Source organism: Lepidochelys kempii, chromosome 5 (genome assembly GCF_965140285.1).
Source record: "Lepidochelys kempii isolate rLepKem1 chromosome 5, rLepKem1.hap1, whole genome shotgun sequence".
NCBI classification, from domain to species: domain Eukaryota; kingdom Metazoa; phylum Chordata; order Testudines; family Cheloniidae; genus Lepidochelys; species Lepidochelys kempii.
In genome coordinates this window covers 42,407,931-42,421,313 of record NC_136384.1, presented here as the reverse complement: position 1 = coordinate 42,421,313, position 13,383 = coordinate 42,407,931, and the positions used below count along the sequence as shown (strand labels likewise).

The window sequence follows — 13,383 nt, the reverse complement described above, 5'->3', positions numbered from 1 at the left end:
GTAATAAAAATAATAATATAAAGTGAACACTGTACACTTTATATTCTGTGTTGTAATTATAATCAATATATTTGAAAATGTAGAAAAACATCCAAAATAGTTATAATAAATTTAATTAGTATTCTATTATTAACAGTGTGATTACAACAAGGGATTAATTGCGACTTTTTAAATCTAGTTAATTTGTTTTGTGTTAATTGCATGCATTAACTGCAATTAATTGACAACCCTAAAAATAAATCTAATTTACTCAATATAATTACTTTGTAAACATGCTACAAAATTTTGTTCTATCACAAAAGTAACTCAGTGATTAACTTGTATAATTGCTGTATAATGCTTTACTTCTATTGCATGTAGACCTGCTTCAGGGATTTCATTTGACTCATTTATCCTGTTGAGCACTATCCCTCCAATTTTGTTAATTCTGTAGGAGTATGCTGGCATCTGAAATACTGCACAATATTTTTGAACTAAGGGGTGCCGCTGGGCTTGAAAGAAGTGAAATCCATTGGCAGCATGAATGAAATGTCCCTTAGTCTTCTAAATCACTCTGTGCCAAGAAAGCACATCCCTATTTGGATCCTTCAAATCCTACTCTCATTTCTGCAGCAGATCCACATGTGTTCCAGTCACCAGGAATCCCTCCGTAGCTGTGGAGGAAGGGGCAGGGTTTTCTCTTTAATTTTTGCACTTCAAAATTGTGTTTCCTAGATATCTTGAGGCAACTTGAGGCAAGTGAATAGCTGGATTCTTCCCATTTTTCACAGACAAGCCGGGAGAGAAAAGATATGTACAAAATTTAGCTGTTAGCTCTGAATTCAGAATCCAACTTGTTTAATTCCAAATTTAGCTAGTAGATTTATATGTTCCTTGTTCTGTGGAAGTTCTACCTGGGACTGGAAGCCAGGAAATGAAATCCTAAGTATGCTACATACCTTTGACATTTTATTTGTGCTGCTACCTATTGGTTAAAGAGGCCAGAGTGCAACCACATGAGTTCTGGACTGATGGGCTGATGGTACAGAATTTACAGTTTTTAAGAAGAAACACTGAAGGCTATACTTTTCAAACAAAGGGAAACAAATGAATTGGACTAATAATAAATCTATCATCATCATAGCAGAATCAATCTTAAATGCGGTTCAACTAAAGATGAAACTAAGCAGCTTATTTATGTCTTTATGACAAGTCTCCAGGACAATTCCAGCCTTTCTGCTTATGTGGAGGCTCCTGACTGCTGCAGGACTGGTGTGACTCTGCTACATGGTGGAGGGAGGAATAAAGGTAGCATTCAGGAAGCTCAGGTAGGGGATGTATGCACCCTCTGTACCAAGAAGAGCAGCTTTGTGAGGGCTCCCTATGTGTGTGCCGCCACCATGCAGAAAGTGACTGGGATTGGAGGCATGTGAGGACAGTGGATTCATCGGCCATTTCCAGTCTTTGGGACAGGAACTCTGCTTTCTTTTGTGTCCGTACAGTTCCTAATACACTGCAGATACTATCAAAAACAACAATTGCAGTGTTAGCCCCAAAGTAGCTCTGTTGCCTATGGGAGGGTTCCTTCCTCGTGGAGCTGCTCATTCCTCAGCCCCAGTTGCTCAGGCTGTACAGAGGGAAAAGGATTTGCTGTTACACGAACACTTTCCAGAAGTTGTATTCACTGCTAGGCTTGTACACAAAAACTCAAAACAAGTATCAACTGTGAAAAGTTACCGTGAAGCTCTTAAATACTTACCTTAAGGAAACCATACACCCATCAAACAGGGTTTACCCCTCCCCCACCAACACTTTGAGAGACTGTGAAGAATTAGTTATTTTAATGAAATAGAAACATTACTTACCTGCGCACATATCTGGTGCATTACGTGACCAAACTCATGGAAGTAAGTCTTCACCTCATCATGTTGCAGCAATGATGGGCGATCTGATGTTGGTTTTGTGAAGTTGGTCACCAGCGCAGCTACAGACATCATTCTGCTGCCATCAGAGCGTAGGCAGCCAGGCTGGAGACCAAAGCATGCTGCATGCCCATACTTCCCTTCTCTGAGCAAGGAAATATACCAAAAGCCATCCTTACACAATAGGCCTATCTTCCACAAATAGCATGGGGAAGAGGGCTGTTTCCCTCTATGATGTTATATGAGGAAGGGACCCTCTTTCTTTTATTTAAAAAAACCACAATAAGATAGTGTCCTATGACCTTTATAAAAGTCACAGTGCTTAGGATTCTACTGAGAGCACAAAGAAAAAGTACTTCTAAATCCCATCACTTTAATATTTAGAGCAGCATTTGCAAGCTTCTTTTTTATTTATATAGTATATTACTGTAATCAAAAGTGATAACTCTGCTGCTTCTAAAAGTTAATTTTACTTAATCTTAGACATGACCATTACAGTATGAAAGACAAATCCCATTCTGTGAAGCATTAGCTTTTGTTACTAGCATTTGAGCACATTTAAAGAATAAAGAACAGGGTTTGCTGCTTTAGCAATGTGATTTTAAAACAAAACGTGATTTTAATTAAACTGTTAGTTAATACAGTTAGAAAAATTGTCATAATTAAAAGTGAGTCACTAAACATGAAGTCCAAAATATTCCTGTCCCCCTTCCTTATTGCGGTTTTATGATGCAAGAAGTTAGTGTAATTTCCCCCTTGCTTTTTACATTAATAATACCAGGCCCTCACTTCCCTTTCTTTACTGAAGGACGTTGGTTAGAGGACCTGCATAATGATGTCATATGAGGTTGTAGCCTGAATTGTAGCATTCCCTGCCCAGCAAAAAGCCAATTTCCAGCACATAGAGATGGAGAGACCTCAGAGGTTTAAAGGGATCTAAAAATAAGACAAAATCTCCATGGAGGCATGGGAGACTTAACTGGAGGCCTAAGGTAAGAGACCACTTTCAGCAAATTGGCGATTAGTTGGTCTGTGCTACTGGGAAGCCATCTATCTGAACCAAGTCCATTAAGTGCACAGGCCAGCACTCTAGGGTATCTTGACATGTTCTTGTCAAACCCTGCCTAGAGGAAGTCCAGGATAGCAGGAAGAAAGATTTTTAGGCTGAAAGACTTTTGCACCACCGAGAGTGAAGCCCAAGCCCCATATTATGTGAAGGATGCATGAATTCAAGAAAATGATCAAAAACTTGCCTGAGATACTCAAACACTTTTAGAAGGCTCTGCTCAAGGACCAAGCCCTTAAATTTAGGGCCATGGGATTAGGATGTAGGATGGAGTCCACCTGAAGTGGATCTTCTTGGGCCCTGGGAAGCAGATCTTGTGGGACAGGCAGTGCACTTCGAGAAACCTTAGTCACTCCAGAGCCCCAAGTAACATGAGACATTTAGGTAAGATGGGGCCTAGAGAGGAATCACATTCAGTGTGAGACTGACACATCCACTAAAGAAAAGACTATTGGATGAGCATCTCCAAGTTCTCCCCTGCAACACGGAAGACTCAGCAGGAACTGCCAAAAGGTTGAGTCAACAGTGTGCCCTTGTTGCCAAGAAGGCTAACGGCATTTTGGGCTGTATGAGTAGGAGCATTGCCAGCAGATCGAGGGACGTGATCATTCCCCTTTATGCGGCATTGGTGAGGCCTCATCTGGAGTACTGTGTCCAGTTTTGGGCCCCACACTACAGGAAGGATGTGGAAAAATTGGAAAGAGTCCAGCGGAGGGCAACAAAAATGATTAGGGGGCTGGAGCACGTGACTTATCAGGAGATGCTGAGGGAACTGGGCTTATTTAGTCTGCAGAAGAGAAGAATGAGGGGGGTTTTGATAGCTGCTTTCAACTACCTGAAAGAGGGTTCCAAAGAGGATGGATCTAGGCTGTTCTCAGTGGTAGCAGATGACAGAACGAGGAGTAATGGTCTCAAGTTGCAGTGGGGGAGGTTTAGGTTGGATATTAGGACAAACTTTTTCACTGGGAGAGTGGTAAAGCACTGGAATGGGTTACCTAGGGAGGTGATGGAATCTCCATGCTTATAGGTTTTTAAGGTCAGGCTTGACAAAGCCCTGGCTGGGTGATTCAGTTGGAGATTAGTCCTGTTTTGAGCAGGGGATTGGACTAGATGACCTCCCGAGATCCCTTCCAACCCTGATATTCTATGATTCTAAGGTTCTGGAATGAAACTGTGGCAATGGAACCAGGTCCTAGCATAAGACCAATGTTATCAGCAGGACTGGACTGGATTGGACAGATGTGGCTATCAGGAAGAGTTGAGTTTTGAGATTCTTTCTAAAGAAGGAAAGACTTTTCCCCTGCATGGTGTTGATAGCTGCCCCAAAGATGGGAGAGTCTCGGTGAAGGAGTCAGAGAATTTTTGCCTGCTCAGTCTAAAGCACTTGCAGACTTCTCCTCAAGGAGATATTGGAGCGAGACACAGAGCAACCTCCTGCCAGCTAGAGCGGAGAAGAGGTCTCTAGATAATATGCTGGGAACGGGCACAGGGATAATGAAATAAAAGCAAGTTTCCTCTTAGGAGGCAAAGAGGAGACACATACAGATCACTGATAGGGGACAGAAGGAATTTGATCCTGCTCCCATCAGTAGGTACTACGGCTGTCGATTAATCGCAGTTAACTCACGCAATTAACTCAAACAAATTAATTGCGATTTAAAAAATTGCAATAATCGCAGTTTTAATCGCACTGTTAAACAATAGAATACCAAAAGAAATCTATTAAATGTTTTTGGATTTTTTCTACAGTTTCAAATATATTGATTTCAATTACACCACAGAACACAAAGTGTACAGTGCTCACTTTATATTATTATTTTTATTATAAATATTTGCACCATAAAAAACAAAAGAAATAGTATTTTTCAATTCACCTCATACAAGTACTGTAGCGCAATCTCTTTATCATGAAAGTTTAACTTACAAATGTAGAATTCTATACAAAAAATACCCGCATTCAAAAATAAAACAATGTAAAACTTTAGAGCCTACAAGTCCACTCAGTCCTACTTCTCGTTCAGCCAATCGCTAAGACAAACAACTCTGTTTACATTTATGGGAGATAATGCTGCCCACTTCTTATTTACATCACCAGAAAGTGAGAACAGGCCTTTGCATGGCACTTTTGTAGCCAGCATTGCAAGGTATCTACGTGCCACATATGCTAAACATTTCTATGCCTCTTCATGCTTTGGTCACCATTCCAGAGGACATGCTTCCATGCTGATGACGCTCGTTAAAAAAATGTGTTAATTAAATTTGTGACTGAATTGTGTGTCTCTGGCTCTATTTTACCTGCATTCTGCCATATATTTCATGTTAAGTAGTCCTGGATGATGACAGCACATTGTTCATTTTAAGTACACTTTTGCTGCAGATTTGGCAAAACGCAAAGAAGGTACGAATGTAAGATTTCTAAAGATAGCTACAGCACTCGACCCACGGTTTAAGACTCTGAAGTGCCTTCCAAAATCTGAGCAGGATGTGGTGTGGAGCATGCTTTCAGATGTCTTAAAAGAGCAACACTCCGATGCAGAAACTACAGAACCCAAACCACCAAACAAGAACCTTCTGCTAGTGGCATTTGCTTTGGATCGTTATCGAGCAGAAACTGTCATCGGCATGGATGCATTACCTCTGGCAGGGTGCTTGAAGCATGAAGGAACATATGAATCTTTAGTGCATCTGGCATGTAAATATCTTGTGATGCCAGCTACCACAGTGCCATGCAAACACCTGTTCTCACTTTCAGATGACACTGTGAACAAGAAGCGGGCAGCATTATCTCCTGCAAACAGGGCCATCCCTTGGAGGGTGTGGGGGCTGGGACACCCCCCAGAGCAATGCCGGGAACCGGCAGGGAGGTGCGGGGCGGGCTGGGGTTGCTGCTGCCGCTTCCCACCGGTGAGTGTGGGCCCAACCCTCACTGCCGGCGCCAGGCCCCCTCTAAGCCCCCAGGGCCAGCCTGGTCCCGCCCCCCCAATCCCACCCTCCCTGGGCCGTCCTAGCAGCCCCTGCACAACACACACACACAAAGTCGTCCCTAGGCTATGACGACTCGGGGTGGCCACCGCGGGGCCCCCCAAAGCGTGGGGCCTGGAATGGCCACCTCGATTCGCCATATGCTAGATATGGCTCTGTCTACAAATGTAAACAAACTTGTTTGTCTGAGCGATTGGCTGAACAAGAAGTAGGACTGAATGGATTTGTAGACTCTAAAGTTTTACACTGTTTTATTTTTGAATGCAGGTATTTTTTGTATGGAATTCTACATTTGTAAGTTAAACTTTCATGATAAAGAGATTGCACTACAGTACTTGTATGAGGTGAATTGAAAAATACTATTTCTTTTGTTTTTTATGGTGCAAATATTTGTAATAAAAAATAAATATAAAGGGAACATTGTATACTTTGTATTCTGTGTTATAATTGAAATCAATATATTTAAAGAGGTGGAAAACATCCAAAAATATTTAAATAAATGGTATTCTATTATTGTTTAACAGTGCGATGAATCACAATGAATTTTTTTAATCGCTTGACAGCCCTCCTAGCTACCTGTGGAGAGATGATGCACCCAGGGGCCACAATAGAGGACTAAAGTTCCACATTGTGGTCAGAGTCAAGTTTTAATTTCCTGAGTGATTCTCTGCTCTTTTCTCTACCCAGAAGACTCAGGCTGAATGAGCTCCAAGAGGGTGGTTCAGGCAAAGGCACCAGCTGTTCTCCTCAGTTCCTTCAACATGAACTGGAAAGCAAGTGGAAGTTTACCTGCAGGGAGTTAAAAAGAGGTGGAGCAGCAACAAAAATTCCTTCATCCTGATTAGCATCTCCTGCCTGATGGACAGAAGACAGGAACACATCCATCTCTACCAGTGTTGACATGCCATGTGAAGGGCACAAACAAAAGAGAAAAATAAATATCACCTATAGTATTAGCCAGCAATCTCACTTATGTCTGGGTCAGGGATTCTGACCCGAACATAACTATACCCAGCAAAGACAGAAGTTTAAAGGAATGGTGTCATAGAATCATAGAATATCAGGGTTGGAAGGGACCTCAGGAGGTCATCTTGTCCAACCCCCTGCTCAATGCAGGACCAATCCTCAATTAAATCATGTTTGAATCATGTCTGAAACTTATTGAAGACATATGCAGATAGAATATAAGTAGCCATATGAATGCTTCCCTCCCAGAAACACTCTGGAATTTAAGCAGCGAAAAAGTTTACTTCCAGATTCATATAACTCCACCCCCAGCTAAGGTTAACTCCACCTTAATACTTTTAAAATAAAGCAATAAATTATAGAATTACCTGGGATAGAGGTCTAAGTAGAACTGACCTAAAACTTCTCTTGTTGAATCGTCTTTTACTGTATAAAGAGTAACACTCTCATGCCAAACATGAGCATTTTCTTCCTGCTCAAATACAAGTCCCAGCAGCTCCTGGTAAATGTTCAATAAGCCTTGTGTAACAGCCTCAACTGGAAAGTATTCCTTCAGCTTCTCTTGATCTATGGAATATTTAAGCTCTTCTGTCTTGTTCATATAATAATGTAAATCCCATGCATTGATTCTTCCATCATAGTCAAAGCCTCTTTCTTCACACTCCTTTTTCTTCAAGTCCAGAATAAACTCTCTCTCCTCGTCACCCAGTGGTTTTAGCTTCTTACTTAAATCATCTGAAAATGCAACCAGAGATTTACCTTTGTGTCAACTTGTCTGTTCCAAATTGTACTATGTGACTACTAGTACTACTGGAGAACTAATATATTTATTTAGATTTATACAAACAGTAAAAAAAGGTATTTATCTAATACCAGCCACCACAATTTTCCCTTTCTCAATTAATGATGACTTCATTGCTTGCCTTTCTGTTTTGGTTACAGGGATGTCTGAGATATGAGCATGTGCACTCTTGCACCATCATCAATGGCAAGGGTTAAATGTCATAGCATCTTTCATTCTTTTCTAAGGACATCCAAAAAAGAAACAGACTCATAGACTTTAAGGGATCATCATAATAATCTCTAGTCTGACCCCCTACACACTGCAGGCCACAGAACCTCACCCATCCACTCCTGTAACAGATCCCTAACCTTTTGCTGAGTTACTGAAGTCCTGAAATCATGATAAGTTACAGAGAATCCACTATTTACACTAGTTTAAACCTGTAAGTGGCCTGTGCCCCATGCTGCAGAGGAAAGCGAAAAACCCTCAGGGTCTCTGCCGATCTGACCCACGGGAAAATTCCTTCCCGACCCCAAATAGTTATACTATGAGCATGTGGGCAAGACCCACCAGCCAGACACCTGGAAAATAATTCCCTGTAGTAACTAGTTAATACTGTACTCATCTACCTTAAATCTCCGATCCCACCCCATGTAATTCTGATTTCTCTTCATTATAGTTTAGTAGTAGCTACAATTACAGCACCTATCCTTCAACTGTTTTTTTTATCAGCCATAGAAGGTGTGATATGATGATTCATATTGTAGCTTTCCCCCAGATCCTTACAGGGCAACCTCTGTCCTATTCCCAGCTCAAGCCAATTAGCTGAAGGTAGAAGAGTGTCACGTTTTTTGCCTACACTGGATCATCTCAATAGCAGCCCATATTTGCTAGGCCATTGGACATTATGCCCTATAATTCCACTTATTTTTACATTATTTTACACTATTACATTGGAGATAAAGGATCAAAAAGAGTAAAACATTTTATCTCAGTGAAACTCCCAGAAAACACAATCTAGATTTATTCTGACATTTATATTAGAGTCTTAGAATGTCAAAGTTCTGCAATCAGATTATTTTTAAAATTCTAATATTTCAATACAATGGTGAATACAAATTTAAATTGTGAGCTTTGGGGGCAACGACCTCTGTTTCTAATTGTACTTTGAAGTACTGTGTACATTTCTATTGCTAATAAATAGTAACAACATACTACTCACAACGAAGTAGATTAAAAGCATGTCAAAAGACTGCACACTTTTTCAGCAAACTGTAGGATTTATTGATGATCAATTTCAAATATGAACATTGTTAAAAAAACACAGCAGATCAGCTCCATATACTTATGTCTAATAATATCAAAAGAAACAGAGCAAATATGATTATTAACTGATGAAATTCTTCTCTCCACAATAAATAATTAAAAAACTTTATATTTAAAGGACACAATCTTACAATAGGTTTCAGAGTAGCAGCCGTGTTAGTCTGTATTTGTAAAAAGAAAAGGAGTACTAGTGGCATCTTAGAGACTAACAAATTTATTTGAGCATAAGCTTTCGTGAGCTACAGCGTGCTGTAGCTCATATAAATTTGTTAGTCTCTAAGGTGCCACTAGTACTCCTTTTCTTTTTGCGAATCTTACAATACAAGCCCATATATTAATTTTCTAAGTCCCAATGACATACAAGGACTAATTTTCAAGAGTCTCATGCAATCTCAAAACAAATAATACAAAAGCAAAAACAACCAAGTAAACAGAAACCAAACAGCATTCAAGGTAACTCAGTCTCTGGACAAATGGAGTTCAGCACTTTGTATTACTACAATGTTAATGCTGAGCTCCTGCTCTATATTAACTTCCCATGTAGCCCAGGGTTTCAGTTGGCAGACTTCAAGTTGCTCAGTGAAATCAGTTCAGCGATTACTATCACATCCATTTGCCAACGTGGAAAAATCTCAAAATGGCTAAAAGTTATGAATATTTTTGAATTATAATGAAATCCATGATTACTGTAACAGCCATGACGAGCCTTGCTTGTATGAATAAACACACCACTGTCAGTTATCTTAGCCAAGATAAATATTACAAGGGCCATGTCAAGTGCTAAATAATGGAAGCAAGTACAGTATCAGAGCTTTTTTCCCTTTCTCTAAAGCACCGATTAGAAGCAATTGCTGTGGACAGGATAGTCAGCTAGATGGATCAGTTGCTTGTTTCAGGACAGCAATTCCTACATAGCTATTTAAGAGAAATTTTTTGATGCAGTTATTGACGCAAGAACACACTGACATGAGAAGGGAGATCACAAAACAGATTACTAGAAAGGACAACCCCTTGATGCATTAAGTAGTTTTAAATTGTTCCTCTGGAAACTCTTACAACCTACGAACTCTCTTATCCTCTCTATTCATACCAGAACTCCCATTACATTTAACACAGTCATGCCTGTGCTTGGAGAACAGACTCTTAAAAATATTAAAAGGGATGGGGCAGAGAGCTCCTGTTCCAAATGAACTGTCTGTGTGCTCTGTACTCCAGTTTCATATTTAAGCTTCCCTCGGGTACCGAGTCACGTTGCAGATCTAAATATAAAGTATAACACATAAATAAAAACAAACCTAAAAAGGTTGTTACATTATCCGTGCTCTTTGCAGTGTTCACCTCCAGTATAAAGTTGGCATGAGTATTGTACCCAAGAAGCTCTGCTACTTTTGCCCTTAAGGGAAGCAACTGCTGAAGAATTTTAGTATTTTCCTATGAAAAAGAAGGCAAGGTTATGATGAATTAAAGACAACTAAATTCATATGATCAAAATAATAATTTGAATAAAATTTGAACTAAAATCATAAGGAATAGCAGATATTTTAAATGAAACATATTGAGATTATTACTCAAAAATGTTATAAGTAAAAATGTATTTTTGGTAGGATTCCTGAAATTTTTTATGGCACAGGATCTACAATTTGATGGACAGTGGTCAGAGTCCTGATTTTTCTAAGCAGTCAGGATAATTATCATTTCACTGAAACCAACAGTTTCTTTTTAAGGTTACAAATCTGAGCACTAGGAAGAGCATTATTGGGGTTTTTTGGTCAATTAGAAGTTGAATAAAATTGATCAAAACACAGTTGTGATGTGCATTCCAAATGCAAACAAAGCCATGCCCACCTTTTGTTAAAAGTGGTGAAATCTAGAATGTATCTACAGTGTAGCTCCCAATTTGGATAAGTGAGATTTCTCAGGGTCAGAATGAAATACTTTAAAAAAGTTATTTTTAGGGTAAGTTCAACTATGAGCCCATCAGCCTTGAATGTGTATCCCTTTAAATATGCTAGATATGTAGGGTTCAATTCTTAGTGCTGTTTTATCTTATCTTGTACTTTTCACATTTGCCAGTGTACCAAGTACAAAAGCTCAGTTACGCAATTGTTCTCTAATTAAATGCCTGAATGACAATTAAGGACATATGGGCAAACCCCTACTTCTATTAATATCATCATCAGGACTTTAAAACCCGATGTTCTGTCTGTGAGGACATTGAAGTCCCATCTGAAAGAATCAAAAGAATAAACTATGTGGAACCTGGAAGTATGAAAGGCAAAATCAATGCTGACATTGAACCTGTGGTACCAGGGTATCTAGACCGTACAAATCTAATGTTTTGACCACTAAGCTATCCCCTGCAGCTCAGTCAACAGGAGAATCCCCGTTTTTTTTTATTTTTTTGCCCCACACCACCTATTCACATTGCCCATGCTACGCCCATCTTATCAGCCATAGTGTATTTAGCTGGACTCACTCTGGAGCTCACTACTTCTGTCCTTTAATTGGCAGTATAAAGTGCCTCCGAGCATTCCCACTCACTGCTTGTCTGTGGAAGGAGAAACTGAGGTCTAGATCCAGGGTCAATGCCAAGTTTTAGAGCCTGATTCCTATTTACACAAAGGGCTTTTTTCACTGTTCTACTAGGGCAAAGGGACCATAAAGTGAGCATAAATTCATTGCCCAATTTACTGGCCATTTACACTGCCAGAGCAATATAAAGAGTCTTAATGAGAGACTTGGCATTGAACCAGGATCTTTAGGGCCCCCTCAGCAGGAACCCACTTAAGAATCCTCATCCACAGACCAGTAGTGAGTGAGTGCTAGCGTCTAGCCTCTATCTCCAGGAGCACAGTGCCTAATACTAAAATTATGTTGATGGGCGGGATCTCAACTGCAAATATAGGAGAATTTGTTCTAGAAAATAAGATCTTCTCTATCACAATTTTTTCCTGCAAATATAATGTTGTGTAAAGGTTTGAGTATTGATGAATATTGGCAGCAACAAAGTCTTATTCTTTCCTTGAAACATATCTACAATAGCTCACATTTGTGTTAATAAAAGATATATTCAAGTACAGAGAGTAGACACACTATGCTACTATACTACGTACTGCCACATAACACTCCTTTTTCAAGTGTGGTTCCTTTTATAAGATCAGGAATACTGAAAAGACTGAAGCACAATCTTCTATGGTTTCATGTTTATCGTGAGAGCAAAGTGGAAAACAATTACAAGCCTGCAGGCTTCAAAAAGGAGAGATTAGCATGAAAGCAAACTAAGATATTTTAATCAAATTTGAATCATAGGAGAGAGAAAAAAATCTTAGTCAGGTACTAAATCGTGACTGTATGGAAAAGATGAACTAGCTTACTGGAACAGAGAAAGAAAAAGCAGTTTACTTGTAAGGTGGTTTATTAATGTTGCATGTTATGCAAATATTTCTACCTACCAAACAGCACTTTAAAGAAGTAATTTGATCCTATTGGTAAATAAATCTCCAAACCATGTTTTCCAGGACACGAGGTAAGAATTTATTATGAAAGTATAAAACAAAAATGTGATGAGTTGCCATATATTTTCTGCACTTTTACCTCAAGAATTTATTAACCTGATTAAATTAACATTTAGAAAGATTAGTTACAGAAGTATCTTTTTGTTGGAGATGCTGGCATATTTATAAAAAACTAAAATCTCTATGGATCACTAAGATTAGCATGACTGTATTAGAGTATATTTTGTGGGCTTGGATAAACTAAGTACTACTTGGATAAACTAAGTAGCTGGGAGATCAATTCATTTAGATATGGGCACTATTTATTTTAAAACCTTGTGACAGGTTTTACAGACTTTTCAATGTGCACAGTAATTATGTGTTTACTTAAACATACAGTTGTTTGGAAAGGGGAAAAGGTAGTAAAACCTAACTGGGTAGAATTTACTGCTTAAAATAAATTCTTAACAGTGCTGTCCAAGAAGATTCTTCAGACAGTGAGTGAATGGAAGCAGCAGACAGACCCGGACTGATTTTTGTGTAAAAATGATCTACACTCAAATAGCCAGTTATGGCCTTCTTTTATTAATTGTATTGAATTTCATCATTAGAAATTCTAAAGTACCTGTTGAATAATACATTTTTTTATCTACTACCATTACTAGCCACACTTAGAAATTCATAAATTAAATATCTGATGTACCTCCTTGCATCTTGTGTTAAAGGCAGTTTCCATTTTTCGTCTTGTTTCTGGAATGCAGCACTTTTTCATGACAGAAAAATAGTGGGGATACTTTAAGGTAACTTTATACTTGTTCTTTTCAGTCTTCTCTAAACTATTAATAAAGTCATCAGGAAGGGCTT

General features: G+C 39.0%; 1 protein-coding gene across 3 annotated transcripts in view; it reads right to left on the bottom strand.

Moving 5' to 3' along the window:
• NLN (neurolysin) overlaps positions 1-13,383 on the bottom strand; it is a 62,036-nt gene that overhangs the window by 15,137 nt on the left and 33,516 nt on the right. For all 3 annotated transcript variants that reach the window (XM_073344064.2, XM_078852777.1, XM_073344066.1), the window contains exons 6-9: positions 13,223-13,383; positions 10,321-10,456; positions 7,284-7,650; positions 1,845-2,046 (exon numbers count right to left, since the gene is read on the bottom strand). In XM_073344064.2, the coding sequence (XP_073200165.1) occupies positions 1,845-2,046; positions 7,284-7,650; positions 10,321-10,456; positions 13,223-13,383 (866 nt within the window). The remainder of the gene's footprint in view (positions 1-1,844; positions 2,047-7,283; positions 7,651-10,320; positions 10,457-13,222) is intronic.